Below are 14,187 nucleotides of genomic sequence, written 5' to 3' on the forward strand. Positions count from 1 at the left end.
TTTTGAATCTTTGTTCCTGAGTGGATATGGATTAAGAGTGGAGAAATGACCAACTGGGTGTAAATGAGAAAGAAGAGAGGGTGGGAAATAATGAGAAAACAACAAAATAAAAACTAAAACCTAGCCCTGCCACATTTGCGAATAGAATTCTGTACATGGTACATAGTTAGGGTTCTTTGACAAGCACTCAGTAAATATTAGCTATTAATTCTTGAGAAACTCATTTGACTGCCAACTAACCATTTCTAACCATTATCAATCTTTCAGTCCGTTTGCTTATAATTAAATTTTTAGGGTGAATGTATCATTTAATTTATCTATTGGGACCTGGAACTATTTATTACCTGGTGTAGGATGCTATAATTAACAGGGGGAGGTATGTCCCCAAAAGGAAATTAGGGTGGTAATTATTTTTAAAAAGTAGGAAAACAAGGTGCTAGCCAAGAAACAATAGCTATAAACTACAAGCTGAATCTATAAAAAAGAAACAAGACAACTTAAGAGTCGGAGAGGTAAAGTCCCTATATGTTAAAAGGGCAAGTTCTTTACCCCTGGGGAGATAAGAAGTCTGTGAGAAGTAGTCAGTTGTCTGTTTTGACTGGAGGCAAGAATTCACAAAAGTGGCAGGATATGTATGAAACCCTGAAGTGGGAATTGGGGCCAGGTAAGGGAAGGCCTTGAATGTCAGTTAGGGTTTTTTTTTTGAAATTTACAGGAAATTTTGAAACCAAATTTGAAATTGAAAAATCTGAGAAGCAAGCTATGTAACTGTGTAGAGATTTAAAGTATGTAATATAACCACCTTGCCAGTGTCCTTAGCTTGTATTTCCAGTAACTAACCTCTTTGAAAATGTTCTAGGTCAAAGTGTTCCCATGATATTTCAAATCAACAGATCATTTGTGTAAGGTTAAAATTACATTTGACTATAATGGAGGGAAAATACTCATGCACATGACAAAAACAGCTCCAAAAACAACGTTTTGTCTTTTCTTTTGAAAGAGCACAGCACCTTGGATGTCTTTCATAAGGTTCCAAAGCTATCTCAAATTACTAAAAGGAAAAAAAAAAGTCAGTTATCAAGTTTCATGTTAAATGTTATTTAATTGAATAAAGTACATCAATGAAAGAAACAAATAGTTCAGTTCAAATGAAGAAGCATTTTGGAATACTCTCCGCTTTTTTAAAAATCACTAATTTTAATAATTTGATAATGGTGCTAGCAGTGATCATTAATGGCTGCTAAAATAAGTAGGTGAAAATCTGATGGGGAATTTTATAGTGGATACATCAGACTGACAAACACTGAACTCACTGATTGTCCTTAAAATCACAGAAAGATAGACAACTAGAGACATCGTGGGCTTCCTCATATGATGCTGTTACGAAGGACATACCACTACCTATCAAGTCTTCTTGCTTCCCCAAATCAAACCTAACTTATATCTGGTCAAGTCTGTAGATACGACTTTTTATAGTAAACAGAAAAATGTATTAAATACTACTACCAGGATAAAGTCTTCAAATCCAGAATGTGGAAAAATCTATCAGACAATAGATATTCTGTAAAAATACCTATTTTTTCACATACATTAATAACAAGACAAAAAAAATGATAAAAGGGAAACATATATATATATATATATATATTTTAAAGTCTTAAAATACATAGTAACCAAATTCAGTGTGTGTTCCTTGTTTGATCCTGATTCAAACCAACTTAAATAAAAGAGATTTATGAGACAATTGATGAAATTTGAATACCAACTAGAGATATTTGATATTAAAAATTGTTACCTTAGTAGTTACCTTAATGAAATGAATATATTATACAGATGACAATCAAATTAAATGGTTTCCATGTCATAAGGATGGAAGTATTAGTTTTGAGTCTAGATCCAAAATATGGTGATAGGGTGAAGTCCACTCTTAGATTTTTCTGTCAGATTCAAATGAGACCAGTGTTTAAGGTTAAAGCACTCACATTGGCCTCTTGTTGATCATTGAGAGACAAAGAATTCCAGAGGGCCCCCTGTAGCTGAATTGTGAAATACCGTATGTGTGAAGAGAGTAAAGGAGAAAGTGTCTTTTTTTTTCCACACCTCTAATATTCAGAAGTATTCCCCTGAGAAAATCAGGGAGGAGAGATCAGGGAATAAGGTCATGTGTGCCTAACTCCTGATAAGCCTTCTCAAACTCTGAAAAAATAACAGGATAACTCCCTGAAGACTAAAAGGCATCTTTGGTCAGCCTGGGCCATGGAGGAAAATCTTGGCTTAACAGGTCATTTTCCAGAGAGCAGGTTGCCTAAATTAGTGAAGAAGTTGCACCATGTGTGTGTTTTCCATCCCATCCCTGTGCCCTCATCCCCTTAGATCTCTTATTTGCAGAGCAAATTTAACAGTTACTGATGCTCTCTCACTCAGGTTCAGAGACCTCTGGGATGAGTTATCATACCTGTGTATTACTCTCACCTCACCATAACATAACCACATGTACATTTTTCTATACACTTAACTAAAAGAAATGGTGAGAACACCAAGAGAATATTGAGAGAGGGACAGGTATAACTGACTACTTGTTACTCTCACTCAAGCTTTTCATTTACCACCGCAGTTCTTCCAGAACAGTGGTATTTTGCTGTGCTTTTCACTGAGGTTGCCCTGCCCCCTTGCTCCTCCACTGAATTATACACTCTACGGGGACTGTAATGTGTTAAAAGCACCATGTTACTAATAGAATTATAGAGTGCAATGTTCTCCCTCCCTAAGGTACTCCTTCTAGAGAGAGTCTCTCACTGGTTGTCAAAGACAAACAACAGAGTAGATGGATGGTAGAGGGGTCCATAGGAATGGGTCGCAATTAGAGGAGCAAAACATTTAAAGAATGGCTCTTTCTCTATTCTTTTCCCTTTTTCTTTTTGTATTGACCCTCCTTTTTGCAACTCCAGTGTAACTGGTTGAATAAGAAGGAATTGGGATCTTCTCTTAATTTTAAGGATGAGGTTCCCTTCTAAAATGCCCTACCAAGACTTCATGAAACACAGAAGGTGGGGTGGGAGTGAGCAGGCTGCTTAGACGTGCCAGCAGAGGAGGGAAATCATGTTGAAGAGGAGTGGAAGGTGTCATTACTTCTTTTGGAGAGAAAAAGCCAGTCCTGAGATACCAAGAATCTGGGGTTCTCTTAACACAAATCAGGTAGATGAGCAGCTTGGAAGGAAAGGTTATGAGTTGGATTATATAGATTTGATTTTATTAGTCTTTGCTGGACATAAAGTGGCTTGCTGGTTCCCAGTAATCTTCTCTTTGATAATATCCATAATAACACCCTTTTTCCCTGGTGAATCATTTTTCTTTCTCCCACCTTCCTCTTACACCCACACATAAAGTCGAAATGCAGTCATGTGATTTGGATGGGAGCAGCTATTCTCTTACTTGAAGCTGTCTCTTTGACCTGAATCTGTCTCCTTGACTTCTGTGATTGAGTAAGGAAGAACACTTGACTCAATCCGATCTTATCATGGAATCCACAATGACGGGGCCCAGAATTGGCATGTAACCCAGACTGAACCTATGAAATGCCTTCCCCTAGATTTTTCAGACTTGAGCTATAGGGTAATGCCATTTTCTTTCTGGTCAACAAGTTGTATAAATACGTACCCAGATCTGCAGGCAGCAGGTTTCCATCTTAATGGAGAAACTAAGTCAAAAGAATGAAGTTGATATACAGACAGAGAAAAGGCAGCAGTAACATGGCCTTGATGGTGTTTAATTTCCTGGTTCCTTCTGCTCCCGGGGCAACACTACCTCTGCCCTTCCTCTTTGATTACATGAGCCTATAAATTTTTCTTTTGACTGAACAGGTTTCCTGTTACCAGAAACCAAACAGCCCTAAAATGAAAGTGAAGTGATGACAACTACCAAATCGTTTATTTATCCATGAACCTTTCTTACCCCAGCAGCAACCCAACTGTAGATTATTATAAAAGGTTTTATTCCTGATATCATTCTTCTAAAAAAAGATGGCATTGTAATAACTGAAAATGGTCAACTCTGATATTTGTTGTATGAAATGGTATAATTCACTAGTTCGCAAAGGACTAGTTGGTAATGTTGGTTCCAAGTTTTTCAGGCTCCAAATTTATGCATAAGTTCAGTAAGATATATGCAATGAAGATCCAACATTATTTGATTCATTTTTTTTTTAAAGGAGTTGTCTCTTATCAAGCACTATCGTTACATTTGTCTTTAACTCCTATGATGTACAGTTTTTTCATGAACTCTGGTTTGCCTTGATATGTAAAGAAATTGGGAACTAAACTAGCAATACTGTGTTTCTAACGGTGACTGACATTGGCATATTCTTCATCATTGTACTATTGGTTCAACTTTTGGTTTTGTGCTCTTTTTTGTCTCTCTTTCCAAAGCTGGTGCCTATTACCCATAGTTAAGCAGCAAATTATTGGCAACAAATTGAAAATACATGCATATATCTTTCCAAGTCATTCATTTCCAAGTTGTCTGTTTTTTCCTGCCCTTTGCGAGAGTTAAGATTTATTTCAAACTTACTTAAATGATGCTATTATGTATAACATAAAATAACTTTAAATGTACAAAATAAATAACAATGAAGAAAATGATTGATTCACCCTCAACAACTAATATTTGGAAGAGGAGAGATTTTAATTAGGAATATCTAAAAGCATTCAAGTTATCTGACAAATAGGAAAGGTCTAGATTTCCTTCTAAAATAGAACATGGTTTAGAGGTTGAAATGATCCCTTCCTTTGAAAGGATCATTCTACATCTGTTTTACCTATTTAATCATATCGTTTTGGGGAAGCAAGACGGGCAGTAAATTGGTGGGTTCCAGGTATCCATGTGTCCTACTGCTCAAATGCTGCCACTGTCATCTGTTTGTTTAAGTAATTTACAAATGATCTCATTTTTATCAACTGATAATTAATAACGCATATCCCAGAATTTTCCCAGAGAAAATGGTTAAACAGGACAATAAATGTTATTTTTAAAAAAAGATTTTTATGGCAAAAACAAATCTGAGAAACACTGGATCACAAAGATAAAGTAGTTTCTTTACTGCAGAGTTTCTGGGGATCTTTGACATGGTAATGTGCATTGTGAGTCTCTACCTCAGGGATAACATTTCCCATGCTTTTTTTTTTCTATGGGGTTCTTTTTGAGTAGATTATCTTGTGAAACTAGAATTCCTCAGGACATGCCTGAGGAAATCAGTATTCTGCTAATTCTATAGAAATGATATTTTACTCATTCAAATTAGAAGAGGTGTGATGTGGGTGCTTTGTTTAAATTTAAGCTGTGAATTACTATAACTCATGTAGTAATTTATTCAACCTGCATTTTAATCCTCTATTAACATCTGTGGCAAGGAAGAGAAATATTAATAAATGAGTAACATAAGGCAGTCAGGTTTTCTGAAAAGGGAAAAATCTGCCTTCTCCTGTCTTTGGTTAATGAGCCAATAATGAACAGGGCTTGAAATACGGGATACTGACGAGGAAAGGGAAGTCATCTTCATTAATGAGGAAAGTGTATTCAGATATTTTGCCTTGAAGCAGGCCAAAGAAGCAGGAAATTGGTGGTTTTAAGTATCACCAATGATATTCTATAACTCAAATCTGCAAACTGCCAACCACAAACCTACATACATCTCTTTCACCTGCAAGAGCTCCCTAAAGGTGAATTGTTTTATGGGTTAATTTTACGAATTTTATGCAATAAACACTTGTCCACAGTTTGGGGCCTGTTTGTTCTCTCAGGTTATCAGCTACCAGGCTAATCCAGTACACATTTAAACATTTAAATAAGGATTACTATGATAGCAATGTTTCTATTTATATGAATAATTTATAGCTTGAGTTGGATGTGTCCCTTGAGTGTATATATATGCTTATGCATATTTCTTATAAATCCATATCAAAACGGTGTGGTTGTTCTCACGGTGCCTATTCTGTGTCCTTAGAAATGACTGGTAATGGTGACAAAAGTTAGGGTTCATTCATGTATGATAGTGTCTTTTCTAAAACATCAGCTAGATTTTTTAACCATAGACTAGTTTAAAGCCATGTGAGCTTATTAAACAGTTTGGTAATACAAATGGTAACTAAGCAAAAGCACTAACCATACACATGGCTTTAAGATTTTAACTTAAAGTGGAATTCATATTATTTATTTATATGTAACAACAAATGACCACTATTGATATTTGAAATTATTTATTCAAGGCGTTTTTATATAATCTTGCAGTCATAGTATAGGCATACAGTAAAAGAATGTGAGAGTGTGAAGAATATAAAGCCCGTGTCTGGGCATTTAAAATAGGAGCTCTTCAAAAAGTTACAAATGTTTTACAAATAGGATTCCTGAAAAATTTGGAAGAAACTAAAACTTCATTAAAAACATTACAATACCAAATGATATGTCACTTAGTTCGTAGCAAGCAGTTATATATTAATTAAATGTTTCTATCCTGTGAGCTAAGACAACACATTTTACATTCAAGTTGAAATAATTCAGCACCATTTTAACTTAAAGGATAAACGAAATGCTTTAAAGTGTTTAAAAATGGCCCAGGACTTTTGGTAGCTGGGAATTAAATATAGTTGTTGTTTGAATATATTAATTGTGAATATGAGTTCTAAAAATAAAAAATATAGAAAAGGGGGAATTTTTACTTATCAGTTACTCCACTGTTAGTACCAGAACAAGTTATTTTTAAAACAAGTTATCTTCTAACCAGAAATTCTGTGTTCGCATACAATTTGCTAAGATGAAATCTCAGTGCTACGATAATTTTAGTGAACTGCATTTCCTCTAAAATCTGAATATTGGGAATATTTATGGGCGTGATTATCCTATGAGGTTTCGAAGAGAAAAAAATTATTACTCATTATCACAAATAATGCCTAGTGAATAATTTACCTGATAGAAATTGTGAATAAAATTATTTTTTAAAAATATAAGTTGTGGATTCATATGCCCTGGTACTGTTGGGAGATTGCATCCTAGCCTCCATTATCAAGACATCTCTAATCCAGACTGTGGTCTGAATGATTGAGGCCACTAATATGGCATATGGAAGACTTACTAAATTATTTTCCTATTTAGTCCATTTTTTTCACAGTCTTTATTAGTTTAAAAGTCAGTCTTTTTTCTGTACTCAACATTCTCTGTATCATTTCCACTTCCTTTTCAATTGTTTTTTATTGAGAGTTTGGTAAGACTGGATTGCTTTTTAATTTATGAGTAGATAACTTTTATCAGCTAGTCATTTTCTGTGAGTTTTGGTGGTTATTCAGAGATGAGATCCCTTGAGGCTCAAAAATATTGAGTGTTAAACCAATATTTGTGAGTTATTTGAGAGTGTTTAAGGGTAATTGAGGGGGAAGAATGTTTATATAAGGAATAAGTGAGAATCTTTAGCATCCTAATTAAAACTCTTCTTTTTCTAAAATCAACCATATGATACATGTTATATTTAAAAGGCAGACATTTCAGGGATTCGAAACATATTTTTAATTATTAGTAACACATACATGCATATAGCTATTAATTTTTAACTTATTTTTAAAATAAAATATGGTCATGAAAAACAATAATGCTTAAAATAAAATTTTTTAGACATGTACTTAGAGTCATTAAAAATGAAATAAAGGGAACCTGAAGGATAATAATGTTGTTTTTAATACTTAATTGAGGTTAGAGATCACCTTTTTTATATCCTAAATGCCTAGCTGTGAGTGACTGGTATATATTAGGCTCTCATATGATGACGGATAGATAGACAGATGGAAGGCCCAATGAATGATAGTAAATATGTCTTCTCATATATATCCAAAGGCATATTGGCTAGCTTCTAATGCAGGGGTAAGAATCATGATGAAAACAATTGATCTTAAATCTGTAGATGCCAGTCTGGCTCAGCATTAATACTGACAGTAGTTTTTTGTTGCTGTTGTTTAAAAAGCAAATATGTTAAAATATCTCTATTAGAAAAGATTACAATTTGAAAGAAAGGATCATTCTATAGTCTTAAAACTATAAAGCAATTTAAGGCAAAGGGGTACATCAAAGTAGCTATTCCATAGCTCAGATACTACTAAATGAAAGTTCAGGGTCTCTATCAAGCTGTCTGTATTCTCTATTGGTAAGTGTGTGCCCTGGCAGATGTGGTTTATGTGGCCCACTGTCATCTACCCATTGATGACCGTCCATCTCTAGCCCCTCTTACCATGCTCGGCACCCATGAGTGTGGAATGATTATTAGTATTTGGTGTTGACTTTACAACTCCATGATGTATATACTACAGGGATGTCTACTCACTTTTAAATTCTTCCTAACGTGTTCTGGCACTTGAAATATCTTGCTTGAGATTTTAATACTGGTTAATGTAGGAAAACTTCTGCTTAAGCACCACTAACTTAAAAGTGTAATTCAATTTCTTCCTGCACCTTTCGAATCTAGGGAAAAGAGAAATTCTCCAAATTGTTGTGGCACATGGTTTCACAGTTTAAAATAAAATCACAGCTGTCTGATAATGCAGCACATTCCTTGGTTTTGCAGGAAGATTTTTTTTTCTTTTCCCTTTTTCACCAACCCCTCAAGTATGTAATGCTATGTGCTTTGCAAATTTGGATTATCTTTTGGACATATACACAAAACATGAATGAATGATTCCTGGATGATCTATATCCAGGTTCCTATATGGTTCTCATACCCATACATATTATGTTGTCTATTCTGGATAATTTAAATTTTTTTTAGCATTCCTCTTTTAAAAGCTGAACATTAAAAATAATGTAGAAAAGTTGAAAATGCTAAGATGTTTTTCGTTATTTTTTTAAAGTATTTGAGAGACAGTTGTGGTTTGAGGGACTTATGACTGTTGTTTTATGGCATTAAGGAAATGTTTTTGGCTAATATTTCAATATACTTAAATGTATATTATCTCTGGATGTATCAGATCTATCATCAGAATACCTTTCCATTGACACAGTTGTCCTATGTATACCAGTCCCCAAAATGGTAATTTTAAGAATGCCACTTAAAAAGTCTCTGCCTGTAGGAAAATTAAAGCATAGATGGAACATCAACCAATGTTAGACAGGAGTTGGGCAGCTTAATTACTTAATTCATTCCAAAACAAAAGCTGACTTAAGTCAGAATGAAATTGTACACCTGACAGAAAGAAAGGAGTTTATCTACTAATTTAAAAATGTAAACATAAATTTTATATAGGGGTGTAACTATCTGAATACATATATTGCCATTTCTCTGCTATATAGAAGTATTTCTTGACACCAATGGTAATATATTTGTTCCTTCCTCAGCACCAAATGTGTCCACATCTATTTAAACAGTAGGAGCCTCATTTCTAAATTAATCTATGCCAGGACATATATAAGCCAGTTATTGTGGTTCACTGAAGTTTCAGCACTAAGCATATTCTCAGTTAAAAATAATTTTGGCTCATTCATTGAAATATTATTTTCCCTTCTTGTACTACAACTTCAAAAAGAGCATAACAAAACTTGGATTTCTTTAAAAGAGCCAAGTGTGCAACTACAGAAGTGAAACATCATGTCAATTCACAAAATAATGTGAATAATATTAAAAATTTTCCAAATAATGCCAATTTAAATGTTCAAAATCCAGTTATGTGCTTTGTTATAGAACAGTTCAAACGAAAATTCCTGTTGTTTTCTGTTATCTTTTCCAAAATTCATAAATCCTACCGAAGTTAATCTATTTTTTTCCCCCACTTCAGAACACCAGGCACTGTATTGTCCATTGGAAGTCTTGGCTTGCTTTTTAATACCTATATTAAGAAACAAAATGAAACAATTTATTAATCTGATAACATTATAAATGAGTATAGTAGACAAGTTTGAAGTCAACCTTTTAGAAAATTGAGGTATCAATTTCCCTCCACCTAAGCAACTTCCCTCCACCTTCTGAAATTATCCATTAATATTTAATTTTAATACTGGTTTGCAGAAAGTAGCTATATCAGTGACAGAGAGTGTATGCCTGATGCCTACAGACTTGATATTTATAGTTGAAATAAACACCCTCTGAAACAATCAAGAGTAAAGGAGGACTTATCGGACCAGCAACTCGGCCCAGTTGAGTTCACTCCATGGAACAAGTATGGCATGTGCACCAGGAAGCAGGGTCATGGCCTCTTCACTGTTCTGCATTAGTCACTTTTCAGCATGGTTTTAAATGTAGAATGAGGCATTAATGGACAAGACACTGGGTCAAAGCCAATAAATAAAATATTGGCATATTTATATTGTGATCACAGATCCCCAGGTAAAGGAAATAAGAATGGACTTAGTCCAAATCATAAACCATCAATTTCCAAATAGTAATTTCTGTGAGAAGAGGACTTAATTGTAGTGTCCTGGAACTGACCTGGGCCATAGAGTCACTCGGACCATATGTTTTGTTTACAATGAGGAAAATGAGGGAGAAGAGGATACATTAAAGGCACACTTTCTTACTGGATGGTTTGTTCACACCAATGGAATGCTCTCAAATATTCAATTAGTGTGAAAAACAATCAGTAAACTGAGAGGTTATATGTTTTTAAGAGTTAAAAAAAAGTGATAGCATTACCAACGGACTCACATATTGCTGCATACAGTCAGTCACCAGACTGACCACATAGCATTAGACAAGTTACACTCACTGCTCAAGAAAATAAAGACTGCATGGTCTCCAAAATGAAGTTCAGACACTTTAGCTTGTGCTTCAGTGCACTCTGATCTGGTCCCGACTTACTTTTCCATCCTTTTGCCTTACTCTTAACTCCATGAAACGTGCTTTAGCCAAACGAGAACACTCGCTTTTCCAAACATGTCCTACAGTTTCTTTCTGCCATAGGTGCCAGTGATGCTGACTCCTCCCGACATGCTCTTAACTCTCCCCAGTGCAGTCCTCCTCAGCCATCACAGTGCAATTAATATACTATCCTAAAGCCACTCCTGATTCTCAGCCAAAGGAAATTTCCCTTTTCTCTGAACTCTGATCCCTAGCAAGGGAGGCCAGAAGTGAAAGTCAAAATATAAGAAGCAATCATCTTTCTGCTGAAGGTAAAGTTTTCTTTCTCAGGTCAAGGTTTCTGCACATCTCCCATTATTTTCCACTCATAGGTAAATATGATCTTATTTTAGTATGAATCACTAACTATGGGTCATTAAACTTTTTCGCATATCATCTAATCATTGTTTGTTATTAAAATTCTACCTCAACTATTCTTGCAGTTTAGTTATAATCAATGACAACTGGTTAAAAAAAACTCTAGGCTGGAGCAATATAACAATTTTTATTTGCTCTAAATATCTGGCAATATCCAATCCAATGGATTCTACTGATGAAAAGCAAGACACATACTATGCAACAATAGAGTTGTGTCACTTCTCCTATCCAGACCTACTTCTAGAGGAAGGTCAGCAGTTGTACCTGGGAGTCTCTTGGCTTATTATAGCAGAGGCCCTTCTGGTCTACTGCATTTTATCTTACTCCTCATAGAAGTTTTCATATTGTATCTATCACAGTTATGTGCGTATTTCACCCTCTCAATACCAAATTCTAAATTCCTAAAGAGAAGATAATTTATCTTAATCAAGTATAGAATGAGAGGCTACATGGTAGCATACCTACACCCGGCAGTGTTTGTACAGTGGTAGACAAGAGACTATAGACAAGAGACTATGTCCCAGCCATGACAGAGTGGAGCAGAAGACAAACATTAAACAGAGAGATTCATGAGTAATTAATTAGGATTACTATAATAAGACTATAAGGGAGCAATACAGGATCAGGAATCATATTTATCTTTGTATTACTCTAATATCTAGTGTCGTGTAAGACCTGAATAAATACATAGTGCAAATGTGAGAGTGCCACTGAATAAATGAATAGGGAATGAATGAATAAATTAAGAAATTACAAAAATTAAGAGAAAATAATTAATCCATATATTTTTATTTTAGCTCAAACAACACTGATGTTCTGGGGATTCGCAGTTATACTCTGATCAGTTCTATACAATATGGGCCATAAACCCGGCCAGGTTTTCTATATTGTGGGCATATTCAGAAGAATATATTTAATTATCTTTTTTTTCAGTGCTGGACCTCACTGTCATAAGCTTCATCTACATCTAATGCTGTGTTGACGCTTGTAAAGCACAGGCTTTGCTCCTGTATGCGAATAAGGAAAAAACACCCCTCCAAGGTGAATGCAGTCCAATCCACAGTACATGGCTCTGTGAATGGATCACGGGCTTCATTTTCTCCCCGTCCAAGAGCCCAGGTATAGGTGGACTTGGGAATAGCCACAAACTACAACAGGTTCATGGTGTGGCCAACCATTGTCCTGGTTTGTATATCAGAGGGAAATTTCTATTAGTTTCTTGTGTAGCTTTTACACCTTATTGTGTGACCTAGAGTCACCCGCCAGTGCCTCTCCAACATCAAGGCAAAGCTGATGCATGTTCAGTATCATTTTAATGGCATTCTCATTGTTAGGAAGGTGTCACTCACAGGTGGCATCTGTAGTTAGGATCAGTATCTCAGCAACACTAGAGCAGGTGGTGCTTAGGCGTCAGGGTGAGGCACAGACAACAAATCTACCCAGCTTTCTTCAGTTATTTTCATCATCACACCATCCCCATTAATATTTAATATGGGGTTCTATCTAAGATTTCATTCAAAGAAGGGTTTCAGGACTAAGGAAATTATGAAAGCGTCCCTCTTTTTGCGGGCTGTTTTCCTAGTACTTGTTCTGGAACTTAAATATGTGAACTCTCGATTTCTTCAGAACAGACAGTCCGATGTCTTCAGTGGCATACTTTAGGCAGTGATTTTTCAGAATGTACTTTGAAGAACTCCAGGAATTTCTTCAGAGCTCCTTCATGGACTGTTTGGCAGGAGCAGGAAACCCCACTGTTTGGGCTCCCACAAGGTCACCCACACTGTGTATTGCATATTTTACATATTCAGCCTCCACATAAGCTTTTTGCATAGACAATAGTGTTCTGTGTGTATGTCTTGTCTTCAGAACTAAGCTTTAGGATGATAAAAACGAGTGCAACCCCCTTTCTTTAGCATTATCAAAAAAAGATCAGTTCTAACTATGTGATAGTGCAGACTCTACCATTTTCTACCTTTGGTCTAGTTTATAAGAAAGCTACAGAAGTAGCAGCAACAAGCATGTCATGTGCAATGCCTGTTAATGAACTGAAATGCTTTGTGATGACAGTATTATTTAGCTAGGCAAATAAGACTCACGGTGAAATCGTGCAGCCCGAGGCATACGCATGATGTCCTGTGTAGCGAATGTCACAGCGTACGACGTTGTTGGAATAGTCCGATTCAGGCACCAAGTAGCTGGGGTTCACACTGACCTGGGCAACACAGACATCACCATGTTTACTGGTGATTTTATCAGCAGTGTTTACTGGTTAATTTCCTATTCTCACAAGGCTAACTAGCATGCTTCAATTAATTCAAGCAGGGAGGAGGGTTAAGTTAGGAAAGTGGTTAAACTCTGAAGAAGTTTTAGGAGGAGGCTGTATATTTTTCCCTGAAGTTCTTTAAAATAAATGCTTTTATATATCTAGGTTCATTTAGAAACTGTTCTAGGAGATATATAATTGCTTTTGGGATAGTGATTAGTTAACATTTGAATCCAGAGGAGGAGCTCTATTGAATTACGATAAAAATAAATTGCAAGTACATTATTTTCAAAGGTCTCTACCTTTAGAATGTAGTTTCCAGGTTGTACATCTGTAATATCAATCCATTGGCAGTCTATGTCTGCATTATAAGTATCATAACAGCCGGGACTCAACCCCTAAAACAAAATTTAAAAATTAAAAGATGGTATATGAATAGAGTATGCTAAAGAATATGCTTATTATGCGGAAATTAAGTTTTAAGTTAGTTAGTACTTACAAGAGTTTGACATAAAACTATTGCATCTCCCTTGAGATGCAATATTAGCCTTATAGTGCCTCCTGCTAAAAAAAATACAGGACTAATATAGGTAGTATACATCTAGCTTTTTAAAAGTGTCATAAATCACCAGTGACAAATACAATCTTAAGTGACAAACTAGGACTTCACCAAAATTCTAGACTA

General features: G+C 35.4%; 2 protein-coding genes across 3 annotated transcripts in view; one reads left to right on the forward strand and one right to left on the reverse strand.

Moving 5' to 3' along the window:
• The window catches only part of LOC105290868 (zinc finger protein 474), a 140,474-nt gene that overhangs the window by 13,908 nt on the left and 112,379 nt on the right, over positions 1-14,187 (forward strand). The window lies entirely within an intron of this gene.
• Positions 6,235-14,187, reverse strand: part of LOX (lysyl oxidase) — a 15,886-nt gene continuing 7,933 nt past the window's right edge. The window contains exons 7-8 of one of the 2 annotated variants that reach the window (XM_011358285.2): positions 13,336-13,451; positions 6,235-9,854 (exon numbers count right to left, since the gene is read on the reverse strand). In XM_011358285.2, coding sequence (XP_011356587.1) covers positions 9,848-9,854; positions 13,336-13,451 — 123 coding nt within the window. In that variant the 3' untranslated portion in view covers positions 6,235-9,847. Of the gene's footprint in view, positions 9,855-13,331; positions 13,452-14,187 lie in introns of those variants that run through there. The other variant, XM_011358286.2, reaches the window with a different exon arrangement.

The sequence above is a fragment of the Pteropus vampyrus genome, unplaced genomic scaffold (genome assembly GCF_000151845.1).
Source record: "Pteropus vampyrus isolate Shadow unplaced genomic scaffold, Pvam_2.0 Scaffold39, whole genome shotgun sequence".
NCBI lineage: Eukaryota > Metazoa > Chordata > Mammalia > Chiroptera > Pteropodidae > Pteropus > Pteropus vampyrus.